Source organism: Grus americana, chromosome Z (assembly GCF_028858705.1).
Source record: "Grus americana isolate bGruAme1 chromosome Z, bGruAme1.mat, whole genome shotgun sequence".
In the NCBI taxonomy this organism is placed as follows: domain Eukaryota; kingdom Metazoa; phylum Chordata; class Aves; order Gruiformes; family Gruidae; genus Grus; species Grus americana.
The window spans coordinates 26,236,641-26,254,819 of NC_072891.1; the positions used below are offsets into that span (position 1 = coordinate 26,236,641).

The 18,179-nt window shown below is 36.7% G+C and overlaps 1 protein-coding gene across 2 annotated transcripts in view; it reads left to right on the forward strand.

Moving 5' to 3' along the window:
- Positions 1-18,179, forward strand: part of HOMER1 (homer scaffold protein 1) — a 93,917-nt gene that overhangs the window by 36,351 nt on the left and 39,387 nt on the right. Inside the window, exons 4-5 of one of the 2 annotated variants that reach the window (XM_054808843.1) lie at positions 2,146-2,238; positions 10,153-10,295. In XM_054808843.1, coding sequence (XP_054664818.1) covers positions 2,146-2,238; positions 10,153-10,295 — 236 coding nt within the window. The remainder of the gene's footprint in view (positions 1-2,145; positions 2,239-10,152; positions 10,296-18,179) is intronic. The other variant, XM_054808844.1, reaches the window with a different exon arrangement.

The window sequence follows — 18,179 nt, forward strand, 5'->3', positions numbered from 1 at the left end:
TCTGTACAATTATTGTGACTGAGAATTAGTGGAGTGAGAATATCTGACAGAAAAATAATGGCACTCTAATCAACTTCACATACAAATGGTATAGAAGAAAATGAATTAAATGTTTATTTATCTTCATTAGACCTTTTCTCAATATGTTAGATCACAAATTCACCTCAAGATTGTTCCATCAGAAGTCAGCGATAACTGAAAGCTGATTCCTATGTTGGAGAATATTCCTTTCACAGGATCAGGATACACTAGCAGAACCCCTCTTGCTGCTGCAGTAGGAGAAACAGAATGTCCCATGATTTTCAGAAAAAAACTGAGATCACTTTCTCATTCAGAATATGAGTCTGTGCTTTTGATAATATCCTGATGTATAAGAAATACTCCTTTTCAGGTTTGCTGTCTGTCTTACCCCTTTGAATTAGTTGACCTGATTTATTCCACGTAACTGAAGAGTATGCTAAATGGCAAAAGTGTTCCAACAGATAGTTGTAAGACTCTCTTGTAGTCTCCCTGCACAATTTTTCATCTTTTCCTTAAAATACTGATCCTCCAGAGAACCCTTCCTTTTATACCATGAGATCTCGTCTTCGTTATTCAGGAGTTTTGTCAAGAGATTGGTGTTATCCATCACCTGACTATCGCAAGGAATTCTAGTACATCTGTGAAAATTTCCACTACATTAGCCTTGTTGGCTCTTTCTTAGAATGTTATCTATTTATCTATTGTATTTTTTTTTACAGTTGCCACCTCTGTGATACAGAAGATCATATTTACTGCCTTGTATGTCTTCAGCCATTTATTCTAAACCTCAGCATCATGTTTTCCATTTATCAATCCTCTGGTCTTAAAGCTGATTTAAATAATAGTTTAGCCATTGAGGTCTATGTACAAGTCCTAAATAGGTTATCACCTAGTTCTGGTGATCTGTTGCCAATTTTGTCATCTGTTCTGAGACGTTTTTTGATGCTGGATTGGATTTTTTTGTCTCCTTCTATATTCAGGAAACGTATGCTTTTAAAGAACCTGACAGGTGAAATACAGGATACAAGTGGAGAGAAATGATATTTCCTCAAATGCTAATAGCCTACCAGGAGATGAAGTTTAAAGACAATAAGGTTTTTTAGATCTTCCATAGCAAGTGAAGTTCTGATTGAAAATAGCTGAGGAGATTGTGACACACAAAGGGTAGGCTTCATCCCTTCTAAATACATGCAGTGCAAAGCAATTTCTTTATATGCTGCGGCTGAAGAGATTTAGAAGCTGTTGGTGAAGCTTCCAGTGTTTTTGCAGAATCATTTCAGTCTTAAGCTGATCATAATAAAATAATGTTCTGTATAAAAGCAGTAGGAAACAAAGAGAAATGCTCAGCTACTATAGCAATTAGTGTAGTGTCAAGCTGAGATCTCAGAAGCCAAATTTTTCTCTAGCCAGAGAAACTAGGCCCTATTCTTAATAAATTGATTTAATCTCTCAAGTTTAAGGGTGCATGTATTTCTAAATTGTTGCTTTAGCTATTTTCTGGAAGAGGTACGTGTAGCATAGAAATCAAGTTTCATATGGCAGTTCAATGTGCAATTCTTGAATTTAGTGTAAAGTATATGCAAATGTTTAGTTCGATTAATTTGTTCTTTAGCTTGGTAGATGTCAATGAACAATCAAGAAATGAACTTGACTCAATATTCCCACTGCTGCTTTCCTAACTAGCTATTGAAATTAGAAATGCTGCTGAAATTTGGGAAGATGTCAGTACTTTTTCAGTCATGAAAGAATAAAGCCGATTGAAAGCTCTAGGCTAATAGTGACCACAGTAGGCTTCAGAAGCAGATCATTTATTGTCAGGAGGAGAGTAAAACCTGAATCTGAAAGCAGCTGTGTAAGGCAGCTTGTCACTGCTATTAGCCATCTCTGAGGTGAGGTTTTTTAACACTATCAGCAACAGATCAAACTTCATTGCATCATAATTTTCCTGACATACAAAGAGTGTCACTTAAATGACTATGTAATAAGGAGAAAAATTAAAAAAATTCTACTGACAGAATTTGACGTTGTAAAATGTTAAGTACAGCATTCTGTTCTGCATGTAATGTACTACTTCACGCCTACTCTTTCTCTTTTTCCTTTTTTTTTAAACATATGTACCTTCAGTTTGCTGAAAAATTTCAGGAATTCAAAGAAGCTGCTCGACTAGCAAAGGAAAAATCCCAAGAAAAGATGGAGCTAACAAGTACACCCTCTCAAGTAAGTCTTACTGCCTGCTTCAAGCCTAGTACTTCATATCTGTGCTGCTTACTGTACCGTACATTACACACACATGTTGTATTAAAAATGAATGGGGTATTTCCCAATTACCCTGAATCCTTTCAACAGTCAGCTAGAAGTGTCAAGAAGTCTAAGAATACATTTAACATACGCTACAGAAGGGTCAAAGGGACTAGCTGTAAAATAAAATTGGCCTTTTGTTTATTCCCATTCTTTCCACAGAAAATGAGTAAACATGGCAAGCAGTTATGTAAGTAAATCTATAGTAAACATCTTTTGTGTTTTTTCTTGTTGTATCTGTGAGACTTCTGGCAGTGCACTGTAAAGGACTTCTGTAGAAGAATCATTATAGTAAAAATCAAAGTTAAACCAGCAAACTATTTCTACTTATTTCCTACTGTGTAGTGTTCACTTATGAAATGTGTGTTGAAGGAAGATGACAGATTCACATGCTGGTTCTGGAGTTTTATTACAGTTAGCCATGATGTAAAAGAAGAGTTTATAAAAGATATCTCAAAACATGAACTGGGTTAATATAGGCCTAACAGGAGGATGAATTAATATAGTCACATTCACATTAGTCATGCCTAAAATTAATATACTTGAAAATCAATACTTTGAATTTGCTTTGAAAAAAGAAGTTGCCTGAGGCTTTTATGCCCCTCCATTCCCACCCCCACCCAGTGTTTCTGACTCTATGTGTAGCTATTTGCTTTGTTTTAAGCAATAGTGAAGACAAAGGAAATTCCTTCTCTTGGAGGATGAAGCAGCTTTAAAACTAGAGCAGGAGTTCCTGAGTTGAGTAGGATTAATGCAGCTGAGTCTTTTTTCTGGAGAGTCTTCATTCATTGAATCAGTGCATCTCTTGGGTGCTTTGCACTGTAATATGCTCCTGATCTTTGACAGAACGAGCATGGCAGGCAGTTTGCAACATACTGTATGAATAGTTTTATTGCCACCAGAAAGCTACATCTGGTGTCCTTCCAAGAGAAGTCAGTGGAAACCACAAGAATGTACACAATGAACCAACCTCATGTTGTTTTCCCAGTAAGCATTTTGCCCAAGTGCTAGATTGGCTTTTGCTATTGATGGGAAACTGCTTGCTCTACTGTAACAGGAGAAAAATAAGGCAGTCTTTTTTTATTAGTTTTCTTGACTGTCTCTAAATTTCTGATAAACTCCGTAAATAAACACAGAGATAGTGGAAGAAGGTATTTCAGTATTATAAACTAATATACACTTGGCTTTAGAAATAGTGAAGTGCTTCAGCCAGGCCTCTAGTTACTCAATATTATAGGCAAAACAATTACTCTGCTTCTCTTTTGACATGTTGATTAATAGTCTGGACTCAGATGTTAAATCTGACATTGTCGAATGGAATGATTTATTATTTTTTTGGACATAAATTTGAACTACACACTCGGAGACAAGACGCTTTTGTCTAGCAGCTGCCCAGGGTTAAAGCTTTCTCTTAAACTATATAACCTGTTACTAATGTTCACTTTCCTGTACAGATTTCCTTTTGCACTTGGAACTTAACATTTTATACTGTAGGCAGTTACAGAAATGTTACCTTGAGCGATTCTATAATGCACATTGAGAGCTGCAATTTAATTACTGCACATTTAGGAATAATTTCATATTCAGGCCTTACTTCTCATCTCTTGGCTTTTCGCTGTGTTGATAAGTTAGCGTATTATTCTGAAAGATAGTTAGTGCAAGTGCTGACACATCAGCATAATAGTCTTCACATACTTAATGCTTCTCATTAGTTCCCCAGAGAGAAGGGAGTTGAATCAGGAACTTCAGAGTTTGGAGCAGATGAGAAACAATGGCTTCATGGCAAACTGCAGCACTTCCATGGCGCCTGGGGTCATTCAAAGAGATTTAATGTCTGGGGTAAGATGGGTGGTACTGAGGAGGGAAGGAGACATTTGAAGGAGCACTTGCTGCCATTTTGATCATCTGCCAAAAAATGACTGCAAGGCGAACTATTCAAGTGTTGCCTTTCTCAATCATTTTACAGCTCTTCTTTCCCTTTTGCATAGTGATCTTTTGCAGAGAGGGAGAGTAAAAGAGAAAGGACATCTTCTCAGTAGCCAGTCAAGACTCTGCAGGAACCTGGTTTTTTTAGGAAGTTTTGACAGGAAAGGCATTGGCAGGTTGTGTGTGAGTAGTGAGCTCTATGATGATAACCCAGTTAGCTGCAAGTGTCAATCCCTCTGCTGTCTTGGACTTGCAGATAATCTTTCTGCATTACATTAATAACAGGTAGGAAGATACTACATATCAAAATTGGAAAATATACATGTCAAGCTTAAATAAAATGTTATATTTGTCTTGGTACTGCTTTAAAAATGCCCTTATTATTTACCAGTTAATTAAAGAACCAGATATGGTACATTGCCCACCCTCTGCCACCCAATTCTAAAAGAGAAAAAGTGCATGTACTTTTTTCTGCATTCAGTATGTCCCTACAGATCAAATCTTTATTAAAATATTTCTACAACTAGTGTAACAAACCCCTGCACAACGTATTTACTGTTCACTATTGTTTGGTGTAACCCTGCAAATACTACTGGTATGTGTGAGTTTCAATTCTGAACACCGTGCAAAAACTTGTTGAGGAACTAAGGAGAAATAGAAAACAAGAGCTAACAACAGAAATATCTCAGAAACAGAATATATATTTGCAGTTCAAGTACTTCCCAGAGTTAGCCATGTTAAAACTTAAGAACAATCTTATCTACAGTCCGCTGAAGTTAGGCTGTTTCTTTAAGGTGTTAAGAGCTTTAGTAAAGAGTTAGTACTATTTGGCTAGGTATTTCCACCAGAAAAGTGCCTCAATGGTCAGCAAGTAGTAGTTCTGTGTTGAGTATTTTTTGGACATACTATTTCATCTGATGGCATGTATTCTTTGGCTTTTGTGTGTGTGTCTGTGTGTCTGTGAGAAACATGTAGTAGAAAGAAAACAATACATAGCCCAATTTGCAATTACTTAATAGCAGGAGTTCCTTTTCCCCTGAGCTATGCTGCTGCTAATTTTAAGCTCTGCATTTTTATTGTTTCTTTAATACTGCCTGTTCTGCTTCTATTTACCAGCAGGCTTTGCTTTAATTTCCCAGAATACCAGATAATATATAAAATCACCATTTACCTTGACTGTAAAAAGAACTTAATTTGTCCAGAGAAAGACAGTGACCTGGACCAACAGATTACAGGAAAGATGCTCCTTTGTTATGTGTAAGTCCCACCAAGTGCATGGTGCTTTGTTGAAATGAAGAGGAAAGCTTTCTTTCTGTGTCAGAGAACTTGTACTTTTGACCCTTCTGTATTAAAATGGATTCATATAATAATACACACTTTATCTATATTTGGTATGTCTGGAGGCTTTGGTCTGGAAAGAAGTTGTCTGTTTTGGTACTTCTAAGACCACCTGTGCACATAGGTACCTCATCTGGTGTCCCTTTAACTTAGCCTTAGATAATAAAGGTTTGCAATGCTCTTGTTTATATGAAACCAAAATACTGGCTCCCCTGCTGTGCCACCTCCTATTTCCCAGACCCATCTTTTAATATAGGGAATTATTTTGCTCATGTCATTTACTCATGAATCTTATAGTGACAAGCCAGCCATGGTCTATTTTCAGTTACAAGCTTGATTATGCACTGAAAGAGCAACACTTCGATCAGGAGTTCACTGAGCTGCATGAAGCAATAGTCTGAAAATATGTCCTCCCTCCCCATTTTTTTTTCTTTTTTAAACTAACCTTAATTAGGTTCAAGTACAGAACCAAATAGAGCAGTTTGTACGGTTTGCAGTCTCACCCCATCAGTCTTACAGCCACCTGGAGTCTGAACCTCAGTTCTTTTTCTCTAAGCAAGATTCTGTCCTCAGATATTTCTTTTGACCCCAGTCATTTCAGATTAAGAACTCTGCTGATTTCTGAAATTGTGCGGTGAGTAATTTACAGAAAATAGTCTTGTCTCTGATTCTGAGCCCCTCCTATGCAGACTATTAGGAATAACTATTGCTTGAAAAGTTTTAGAACCACATTTTTTTAGTGCAAGGAATGGGTTGGTTTTGGAAGAACGGTCATAGTTTATCACTTGTTGGCTTTTTCTTTGTAGAAGTACAAAATTTACTTACAGAGCTTGTAGGAAAAATAGTTTTCTGGGATGGTATATGAATTTCTATACTAGAACAAATGTTTCACATGTGTTACTGTATCTGAATCAGTAGCTTGCACACTTACGCCGTTGCCAGTCAGTACTGAACAGAGAAGCACTACGAAGAACAGCAATGCCAGGGAAGAGTGTGGAAGACTTAATGAGAAAACAGTATAATACTTATTAAGAAATCATGTTGGAATTAGTTTGGTTTGTTCATGGTTTTAGAACCACCTACTTCTCCTTTTCTTCGGTTCCATATTTAGTCACCATTAATAAGTGGCTTGATCTGTACTGTGAAGTCTGCTAGGTTTAGTTTAAAGATTCTTTTGTGAGTGCATGCGTTTTGTTTATAAGATTTTAGAATTTAAGGCATGTTTTGATGAATTCCCCTCTCTTATGTTTAGTTTATAAACTGTAGTCACTGTCATTTTTATACTGCTTGGCATCACCAGAGTCCTGCATAGTCATTAGTAAGGCCAGAGCTCCTTTAAACAGTGCAGATCTCTGACAGACTTAAATAGCAAAATATACCTTACCAGACTTTCACATTTACTTGTCATGTAGAAAAATACTAATCCTCAGTCCATGTGTAAGTCCAGGACTGGTGAGTGACTTAAAGTTCAATATCCTCCAGAAACCTATATATGATACAATAGTGGTTTTATACCACAGGAGAGCTGTTAATCCTTTGTTCTCAAATGCATGAAATATCTATTTGTAGCTGTCATGAGTGGGAAATACCAGGCCTTAAAACAGATCATGGATTTACAGGAAGACTTGTCATTTTCAATTTAAGCCATTTTTTCCATATAGTATCTACACAGTTGAATGTTAGAACTAGGTTTACCTGCTCTTGCAGCTAGAAGGGAAGTGTGAAAATCTCTTTTTAAGCTGACCACAATTTCTTCCCCAACTCTGTAAAGTCTTGAGTGGATGTGTGAAGCTGTAATAGTAGGGGAAAAAACCCTTCATTACATGTGAATATGTCACAAAAATGTTTCTAAAATTCTTTAATTAATACAAAATGGGAACATATTACTTGTAAACATTTGTAAAAATTTTGTTCAGTGTTAAGTGGCTTTTTCTGTTGTCTTTAGTGCTTTATTCATAGCCAGCTTCATTATACTTGGCTGCAAATAAATTATTTATCAGGCATGGATAGTTGTGAATGTGTGAGAGCACTGATTAACCTGTATGACTGGTGGAAGAAATACATCCTAGAATCTGATGTTTCTCTTGTACATACAAAATCAGCCCCTCAAGAATTTGCAGGCTGTGAACCTTTAGGTATTACATAGACTGTGATGTTTGTCTGGATTCATTTTTGTCGCTTGAATTTCATTCACGTTGGAAGTCTATGAAAGTGCTTTATTGAATAGTAAGCCTAGATGGAACGTGCACATTTGTTTTACTGAAATAATTTTTATGCATTCACACTTAAAACATTTCAATAATGAGGCCCTGTCTTTATGTATCTAATAATAGTGTTGTAGGAATTTTAGTTTTAAGATACAAGCCATCCAGATTTTGTAGGGTGTGATATGTATGTTTTAGAATATCTAGTGTAGTTTGGGGAAAGGAGGAAATAAAAGAAAAACTCTTGGGTCCATGAAGGCTTTCATTTAATGTCAGTGGAAACTGTTTATCAAATCAGAAGATAATATAGGCAAACCATATAATTGGTATAAAATAATTCCTTTGCCTGATTATCTTGCCAACTCTGCTCTTTCACACTTAATTTCAATTCACTTTTAGTTCAGTAAAATTGTTCTGTAAAAATCAAGATTTATTTTTGACTTTTGAAGTATTAACACTTAAGACAATGGTTTTGAGTATAAAATAACAAGATTCTTACTGAAAGTAGGTAACAATTTGCATTCATATAATAAAAAATTACATGTATATTATAAATAACCATTTGTATCTGTGGAATTAAATCAGTGTAAGCTAATTATTTCTGCTTTTTAATCAGTAGGAATTTAATAAGAAGGTGCAGAACGGAGGCACTGGTGCACGTGCATTGTATAACTTGATGGATGCTAAATATAATAGAACTTGAAGTCAGTTTTAAAATACTGTATCACCCACTAATTCAAGTTGTAGAGTGAGCTACATATCTCTCACAATGTGAGAAATATGGCAGAATAAAAGCAAAATTTTGGCAATTGTTGCGCTGCAAAAGTTTAATGTAATTTCAAGTGCAATGAATACGTTGAACAGCAATGTTTTTGGTTAAGAGACACCAGAAAGGTGGTGATGACAGCCAGATGTTACTTTCTTTAAAAGAACTGAGTTTTTCCATCTAGTTGTCTGAAAGTCAAGGACATTCCTATAGACAGAGTATCAGATTCAGTATTGGCTTTCAGAAAAGCCTTATCCTTGCAAACTAGTTGAAGGCTACAAGTGGAGGCTCAAAATTAAACCCTGATCTTGTAAGATCATGACCATCTTGAGATACTTTGTAATTCCTTATGAGATTGCTGTTCTTTAGCTTCCTATGCAGAGCGTCAAAGAGCTGGGAAGAGGATCTGCTGGCACAGAGACTGTGCCTGTGCTTCAGCCTAATAGCGTTAAATAGCAATTTTATCTGTTGCCCATGGTAGAAGGCTGTGTGGCCATAGTAGATGCTTAGCTTTTGGAAACACTGTAATTCAACTAGTCCTCTGTTGTATAGACACCCCTCCATGACATCCATTCAACTCTATTCATGAAACTCTTCTGTCTTGGAGTTAAATGTTACCACTTGATTACTAAAAGTCTACTAAGACATTTTAAAATTGAGATGAGCTACCTAGCTTATATGACTTGCTTATCTCCTGCAAAAATCATTACTTGAAAAAGAATATAATAGGAAAGGAAATACTAAAATTAAGCCACATACAGGAACTGAAAAGCCTATAACATTCTAACTTAGGATGTGGGCTACAAGGGTGTACTTTGTATAAAAAAGAAGTACTTTCAGTGACTAGAAATTAGCAAATGGTGTTTGTTGGGCAAAACACAAATGTACATGTTGGTGTGACAAAGGGTGATTAAACAGCACCAGTGCCTTCTGCTGGGAGGCAGCCATTAAGTTTTTCAGGTGTCCAGTTGCATAGCAGTAGTGGAAGCTGCCTGGGTGTAGCTGGAGTATTCTCTTTCCTGGATAATACCGTGATCAGCAAGAACTAAGCCAGCCTAACGTGCCTCCAAAAGTTTTGCAAGACTCTGCTGAAGAAGTATTGTTTACAGATAGCTCACAGCTGAAACTGTGAACCCACCACCAATGGCCCTTCCACTGTTCACTTTGGTTAATAAACTGTATGAAAGGTAGATTTTGAAAAAAATACGAGAATTGTTTGTTTCCCTGTGTTGGAATATACAGTGAGAGACAAGAATCCTGGGTATCAGTAGTCATCCATTGTGTAGCAGGATGAGGGCTGGATATAATACCAGGTAAGAGAGAGAGAGAGGTCTGCAATAAGCAGGAGGCTGGATGCTTGCAAATAATTCATAGAAAAGTTCTGTTTTGTACAAGATAATGTGAATCTTATGGTAATATACTTCTAAATTAAATTCATATGATGAAACATGAACATGAGAGATGCTGGAAATCTGAGCCTCGCGTTAATGCTACCAGAAATTTGTGTATCATTTAAGAATTAATGTTAGTGTTTATACTCACATAGCCTTCCTGACCAGGTCAGTCTGTAATTTTAATGTGTTGTTTGTTTTACTTAAGGAATCAGCTGGAGGGGATATTCAGTCTCCTTTAACGCCGGAAAGTATTAACGGGACAGATGACGAGAGAGCAACGCCGGAAGTGACACAGAACTCAGAACCAAGGGCTGAACCAACCCAGAACGCATTGCCATTTACCCATAGGTACAGATTCCATTCCCAAATCCTAATTAAGTGATAGCTGTCTCCTTCCTTGTTAAAGGGACCTTCTCCCATATTGTGTGGGAAAAAACCCCAAACCCAACACCCACCCACCCGTACCCCTCCTCCCCCAACCCCCCATCCCTCTCCCAAAAGAAAAATGGACTGGCTTTCAGGTTTGCAATATAATCTTTGTTTTAAGGAAGAAAAACACATATGAGAAAATCTCTTGGAATAAGATTTGGGGGAATGTTACCTTATAGTTTAATCAGCTTAATTCAAGCCCTTGAACACTGGTTAGTGCAGGTGTCCCTTTAACAGGAAGCATTATTTCAATGCCTGAGATCTTAGTAAAGTTAACTGCTTCATAGAATATTCCAATTACATTATTTTTGCACACATTCTTTAAATGACTGATAGGACTGGATGTCAGCCTTTCATTGACGAGTTGTTGGGAGAAAAGGGACTCTTACAACACTTCTGGATTGTGAAGCTCAAAGCAGCCTTTAATTGAACAGTTCTCTGACAGTTGAAAACATTTTTCAACTTTTTTAAATATGAGAGAAGTGTAGTTCTGCTTCAGACTGAATTACAACTCATTGCACTAGGAATGCTGTGCTCTGCTGTTCTTTAAGAAAGCTAGGACTTTTTAATTTAGTGCTACAAATAATGAGTTAAGATGGATATATCTCGCCTATTAGATATGGTTATAAATGCATCACTCTCAATAAAACACATAATGTATTGAGACCGTGGAGAGTAACTGAAACCTTTAATAAACTTAGAGCTAGAAATACTAGATTTATTTTTTTAAACGTTGTCTAATTCAGTTTAAATAGAGTTTAAGAGCTCTTGATCAAAGGTTGAGGAATACTAGGATGTCAGATATGTCATGCAATTCAGAATGAGCAGAGGTGGAATTGGAATTGCACAGGACTTCTTGGGTTTTGTAAGAGAATAATACTATTAAACATACCTGGAAAAAAAAAGTATACATTTTCAAATGAGAAAAAAATTATACTTTTGCACTAATTTTCTAACAGAGTGATTGTGTTTATTTTTATACTGTCACCAGTGCATCTATTATATGTTTTAGAAGAAACAGTGCTTTGTAAGAGTACTATGAGCATGTTGAAGGAATATTACAAATGTTGCACATCTATCAGTATTCTGTAACGAGTTCATTTAAACTGTGTGTTGGAATTCTCTATCAATATTTTTGTGAAAAGGAGTTGTGATAAAATCCATACATGAGTAGTGTTGGGGTTTTTTTCTTTGTGGGTTTATTGGGTTTTTTTAAATGGTAGCTGCAAGATCTCCCCTGTTATTCTACATATGTAAATATGTTTTCTGGTGTGCCAGTATAGTAACTACACTTTGCTTGGCATTGAGCATGATGGAAGATATGTTTTGAAACTACCCAGTTGTAAGTTTTGATGGTGTAGAACAGAGGTTACAAAACTTTTACGTGCATCGCGTTTTTCTGTCTACTTCATGTATGCAGTGTGGGCGCCTGGTTTTAGTTTCTTGTCCTGTTAAATACCACTAGCTAGAACTGGTCTTTCGACAATAACTCTGCATTTTGAGGATCACTTACGATGATTCTCAAAAGACCAGAGTTTTGTCTTGCTATTGGTGGCTTCAAGTTTGCTAGTGAGCTATTACTGAAGAAAATGCAAATTTTTAAAACCCTTTGTAATAAATTGAGTTTTGGACTAGATAAGGTTTTTATTATAAATAAATAAAGATTATTTATTTATTATAAATAAAGAGGCATGAAACGCATGAAAGAGATGGAAAGTGAAGCCTCTAGGATTGTGTTAGTCCTGGCTAAATGGGCATGTTTTTGTAGAGGCATTTCATAGTACTAAATCGGCAACTAGGTAGACATACCTAGCTGCTTGTGCTGGCTGAAAGGATGCACTCTGCAGGCAGTCTACTTGCACTGAATTAAAACAAAAAAAATTTAAAACCTTACACCCTGATCATTGGAGACTCCTTGGGCTTTTCATATGTCAGGGGTGTGGAAACGGATTGTTCTTCTTGTTCCCTGCCTCTCTGATGATGCTGTGTGTTGGTGGCATTCCATGTGTGATGGAAAGGACTTGCCAGACGGAGCCCTTTCCTCGTGCACCCTGGTAATTCCTGCCAATCACTGAGTCTCTTCCTCCTGCACCCTGTGTTTCAGCAAAGGTGAAGTTTACCCAGTGCTTCTGGGTGAGGAGGGTAGCACTGGAAGGGCAGTTGAGTGTCGTCTTGTGTGTGGCAATGCTTTTTACGTATTTGCCTTTACTCCAGGTGCTGTTGATCAATTGCTAGGTGCTTTTCAAAAGAAAAGGCATTGTGGTCTTGTCTTCCCTCCAATGAGTTCAGCTGTAGAGGACATGAGAATCACTGCGGCTGGCTATGCTTCATTGAAATAATGCTACCATAGCAAGTTAATTTCTTCCATAAATAGGAAAGCTATACTCTGCTCTGGCATTGAGAGTACATACTTACCCGGTGAAGAACCAAAAGGAGTGGTCCTCTGTGTAGGCTGGAGCCCAGGCAGCCACAGGGCGCGTGCTGGAGCTTCATGGGCAGGATGAGGTGCCACGGCACGGCACAGCGAGGGTGGCTGGTGAGGTGCAACTGCATTGCTGCCAAGAGGGCCGGCAAGCTCAGTGTCTCTGCGGCAGAGGACAAGGGTAAAGGTTTGCAGGGGGCTGCTGCCAAGAAGTGATATAGGTAAGGGGTTTTCATGTCTTTGTATGAACTGAAAGGGTCTGGCAGGAGTTAACAAGGTCAGCAATCACAGATGTGGAGGTCATGCTTTGGTCTACATCTTACTACTTTTCACTTTTAATCTGCACACCTGAAAAATGTTCAATTTTATTTTGTTATAATACATCCTCACTGGCTAGATATGTACTCTTCTGCAGGCGTTCTTCTCTGCACTTTTTATGTCTTAGTGTAAGTAGCTGGGACCTGTTATTTCGGCAGCGTAAGTGTAGACTACATTGGTATTTATAGTTATTTTCTGACCACTTATATCCAAAAGCCAAAACCAGCATTACTTAAGTAACCAGAGTTTTGTTATCAGAACTCAAATTTCTTATTATTTCAGTAAATAATTGTAAGTATTGAAATGAACCTTCTCCACTACATGTCTAAAATCCCATTCATATTCCATGAGCATAATAGAGCAGAACTCTAGTTGCTTCAATTTATCCTCATCTGGAAAGTCCTAATGCTGTTCATAAGCAGTGTACCTCTAGTCAACTGCTTAAGAGATAAGGATATTAAACAGTTATGAGCCTTGCACTGAAGATAAAGTCTTGTAATTAAACATCTTGCCTTTTTTTAAACTATCTATGATGTTTAATGTTGAATTATGAAGTAATATTACTGGGTAACTCCCACATCCTATAATATACTATAGCCTGAGCACTGCTCTCATGAGTAAATGTTGCCAGAACAAACAAAAGTAAAATGTAGCCTAAACCTGGCATTAGAATTTTTAAAAATCTTGACTGAGCCTCTGATCAGTCCTTTTCTGAACAACAGCCCAGGAAGCCTTTTTCTAACAGAAGCTAGTTAATAAAATCTATTACTAAAAATAATTAAGACTAAAAAAGGTACTTATTTTCATTTTTAAGTAAATCTTAGTTTCCTCAGATGTCTTCCTTGTTTAAAACGTATCTTCCACATTCTTTAAGTTGTGATTTTTAATTTTTTTTTCCAAGTTAAAAATGTTGATCATAAAATAGGATTTGGAGAGAAAAAAGTTGCTAATAAATTTTAACTACTTCTGACTTGACTGGCTTTTAAATAAGTTTCGATCACAGTGGTGTATATTATACAATTCCTCATTCATGTGGATGAGCCCAAAGAAACATTATACTAAGCTTATTGAGCCTTAGAATATAATTCAAATATTAAAACTGAATAGAGTATCTGGTGAACTGGGCAGCTGCTGCTTGGGGCTTTTTGGTAACTGTTTGGTGAACTTGCTCTTTCACCCTTGAAGAGAACACACTTGTTCATTACAAGCTTTATTCCATTTTTGACACCTTATGAAGCTGATAAAACACACTTTCAGAAACAAAATGTAAGAGGATTCTCCTGGGACAAATCTTGAAAGTCTTCAATTTTCTGTCAACCGTGTCTTGAACCCGTTACCTCATTTTTTCTTGTAATACCTAAACTTGGAATTTCTATTACGTAATGTTTTGATCAGACAATATATATGTGAGTTTGTTGCTTGTTCATTAAAATTCCTATTTTTGTATTCAAACAAGTTTTTAATAGGGAATTTTGACTCATTGCCTTAGTGAAAATGGACTTATTTCAAATGATGTTTATATCTTAGATATGTTATTGTCTAGCTAGCTTACCATTTAACAATGCTGCATGTAAATCCAATGCTGTACAACAATGAAAAAACAAAAATCTTGCTGCTAGCTACTGTCTTCACTGAGTTTTCATTAAAAGTTGTATGCAGAAATCTGTTTAGTAGATTTTTCACTTTGTTTATTAAAACTACTTACTTCTACAAGCTTAAATATTTTAGTTATGTTACAGTAAAGGTACTTTGTGGATCATGCTGAACTTTAAGGAAAAGTTTTGAGTTAATAATTTTTGTGTTTTGTAATTTGGATTTATGCTCAAATTGTAGTATTTGGATGTTCTTAATAGGGTTATGCATAGCTTCCTTACCAAATAGTCCTGGGGGGGTGTATTACTTTTTTTTTTAAAAAATTTCTTTGTTTTGAATGTTATTTACCCTGTTCATAGGATAACTTCTTGTTGTGAGGAAGTTCAGGAGCTCTCTAATCCAAGCTTTTGCCCAAAGAAGGTCAGTTATGAGATCAGACCAGGCTGCTCTAAGCTTTATCCAGTTGGGGTTTGAAAACCTTCTGGAGTGGAGACTGATAAAGCCAGGCTTTTTAAAAAGGTTTCTCTATAATATAAAAGGCAGTAACTGTCTTCCCATTGCACAGTACTATAATGAACTGTGACATTTTAGGACATACCGGAGGAGCTCTGGTAAATTCAATTACTCTGTTGAGAAAAGATTATTATTTCTTGAGGCACACTCAGAGAAGAAACTCAAAGGTGATATGTTCCTGCTGTCAGTGTAAGCAAAGAGCTGGTTAATATAGCAGCTTAGATATAGGTCTTGACTTCACCTCTACCAACATTTGTTTGATGTTGTGAAGGTCATAGCTGTACTGTTCTTTGGCCTCTTGTGCTCCACCAGCAAGAGCCTGGTGGTCTCTGGAAGAAGCACACAGGGAAGGATTGCTCTCCCCTCCCTCCCTGACCCAATTCCTGCTGCTTCCCACACTCCTGCACTTCTGCCTAAGCTGCTGTGATCTAGCTCGAGTAGGCTATCCTTCAAAATAAAAGTTCTTGCTAGGAAATTATTAATTTGAAAGGAAAATCTTACCTTGTGTTCATGTAATTATTTTTTTTCCTATGTCTGACTTCCCTTAAAAAATTTTCAGAATTTGTCATAATAAGGAATCTTTGGAATACATAGTAAACCATCACATGGTTTTAAACCAGTAACATGTCAAACACAGCATAATACAGCTCATCCTGTAACATTTTCATATGATATCTCTAGTAGTGGAAGGAGAGACGGAGAGGACTCGTACATGCTATTGGAAGAATAGTCATGGTATATGTCTTCCTGAGCTCTTCAAATTGAAGAAACTCTGCAACTAATAGACCTAATTTTAATATCTGGGGGAAAGGATGAGAGCCAAAACTGAACATAACCTAACACTTAGGAGAGTAATTTCACCATCTCCCTAAGCATGTTCTAGTTTGGAGCATGTGAATTGCGTACTTCCTGACGTTTATTTAGTGAGGGCTCCAAGAGGTGATTCAGATGATGTGAGCTGGGTGTTTGAGATTAGATGATATAAATATCGTCCTCAGCGACAAGTGAGCACTCTCAAAACATACCTGTCAAGCATGTTCTTAGAAAAGAATATAATCCTTATGCAATTTATATTTAAAAAAACAAAAACAACCCAAACAAAACCAAACCAAAACCATACTCCTTGTACTATGTAATTTTCCCCCCTTTAATCACATACACAAGAAAAAAAACCCAGTAAAAATGAAAAGAAAAAAGAAAAGGAACTACCTTACTTAAGGAGTGAACTTTCATTTTCTAAGATACGTTCATTGTGTTCATCCTATCCAAGGTATGGGTGACATTAAAACATGGTTCATTAATAATTCAGCAACTGTAAACATTGGCTCTGTGAATTGGGATATATGATACTTAAACTAAGCCAGATTCTGTAGGGTGAGTAATTTTTTGTGGGGGTTTTTTGTTGCATCTATTAATTAACAATCATTAATTTTGTTAGGTATTTTCAAGAATACAATTTTCTGACAGGTGTTAATCATTTTAGGAGTCTACTCAGCACACAGTGACTTTTTTGTCATTTTTAGGCTTTGGTGGAGGAGCTATTCTCTTTATTCTAGATTTTCCTAGTAACTTGAATAATGAACTTCTGTTGTGCATTTGGATAACTATGTATGCTTGTTTAAAGTTGTGAGTGGTGTCTGTGAGGTAGGTTTATGGCATGACTTGTATGTACATTATTTAGAATCTGCAGTTTTGTGAGTTGTAAGCTCCAACATGCAATCATCTTTTCAAGAATTGAAATGATAGTTATAGAAGATCTTATTAGATAGTTGAAACCTCATGTTTTCTTTACTCCTACTTCCATCAGTAGTTTTGATATTATTTAGTGTCATCGTAGGAAACCTTTCAACCAGTAAGTAGCGATAAGCTGCAAACTGAACTTTCCCCAGACACCATGAAGGAGTCCAAGGTGGTGTCTTTAATACACCAGAGATCTCTCTGTGTAATTTTGCTGAAGTTTGGTCAGCAACTATAACCAGTGTCTTTTCAAACATTTTTTTTCAAAACTGAGAAGTGTCACTAGTTATCAAAGAGAACAGACACCAAAGAAATGCTGCAGGAGTCAATGCATTACTCTCCGTAAAAAAACACAGTGAAAAGTTTTGAGATCACTTTGTAGAATTGTTTTTTATTTTAAAATCATCTGTGGAAAGACTTAGTACTTTTGAAACTGCAAATGTCATGCTTTGTTTGGATTGGAAGCATCAGTGCATATTTACCATTTTTCAGACACTCATTAAAGAAACAGAAAGCCAGTAACATCTGAAGTTACGAGGGGAAAAAAACCCCAAACCCCACATAGCTGTTGCTCCCCTGGGTCTCAAATGAATTTTCTAACAGTTATGACCCTGTGAAAAAGAAAGGCAGAGGGGATGTTTTGCAGGATAAACCTATTTTTCACAAAGTCTTATCACTCAAACTTCACTGTCTCCTCGTTAGGAAAGTTGGTGCCTGAAAGTATTTCACGACTAAGATAATGTGAAAAATTCATGCCCATACCTTCAGCCTGGGATTAAATCTTAAGGAGGAGGTGGGGGGCTTTCTTCAGAGTTGGGAATTTTGACTATTTGTAACAAGACTTTCCTATGGCAGTCTGTTCTGCAGGTAAGAGTATCGCATAGTTCGCACCCATCTGCAAACACATATGCTTTGCCTCTCCAGAGAGACCTCTTCAAGTTACGCCCCAACACCCACCCAAAAGTACATGTTAGAAAATAAAGGCTCCTTGTATCTGGTGTGTAGCTGCTTCATTTCAAGTGCAAGACTTAGTCCACTTATCTTTACCAACACAAAATACAATGCTTATGTAGTCATCTATATGGGTAGACACATGCTAAAGAAACTTTTCCAGACTTGTTAATTTGCTGTCTTCTGTCGCTAAATGGGCTCTGTACTTATAATCTAGTTGTATGAAACTGGAGAACAGTCCAGACTTGGGTTTCCAGGTACATATTCCC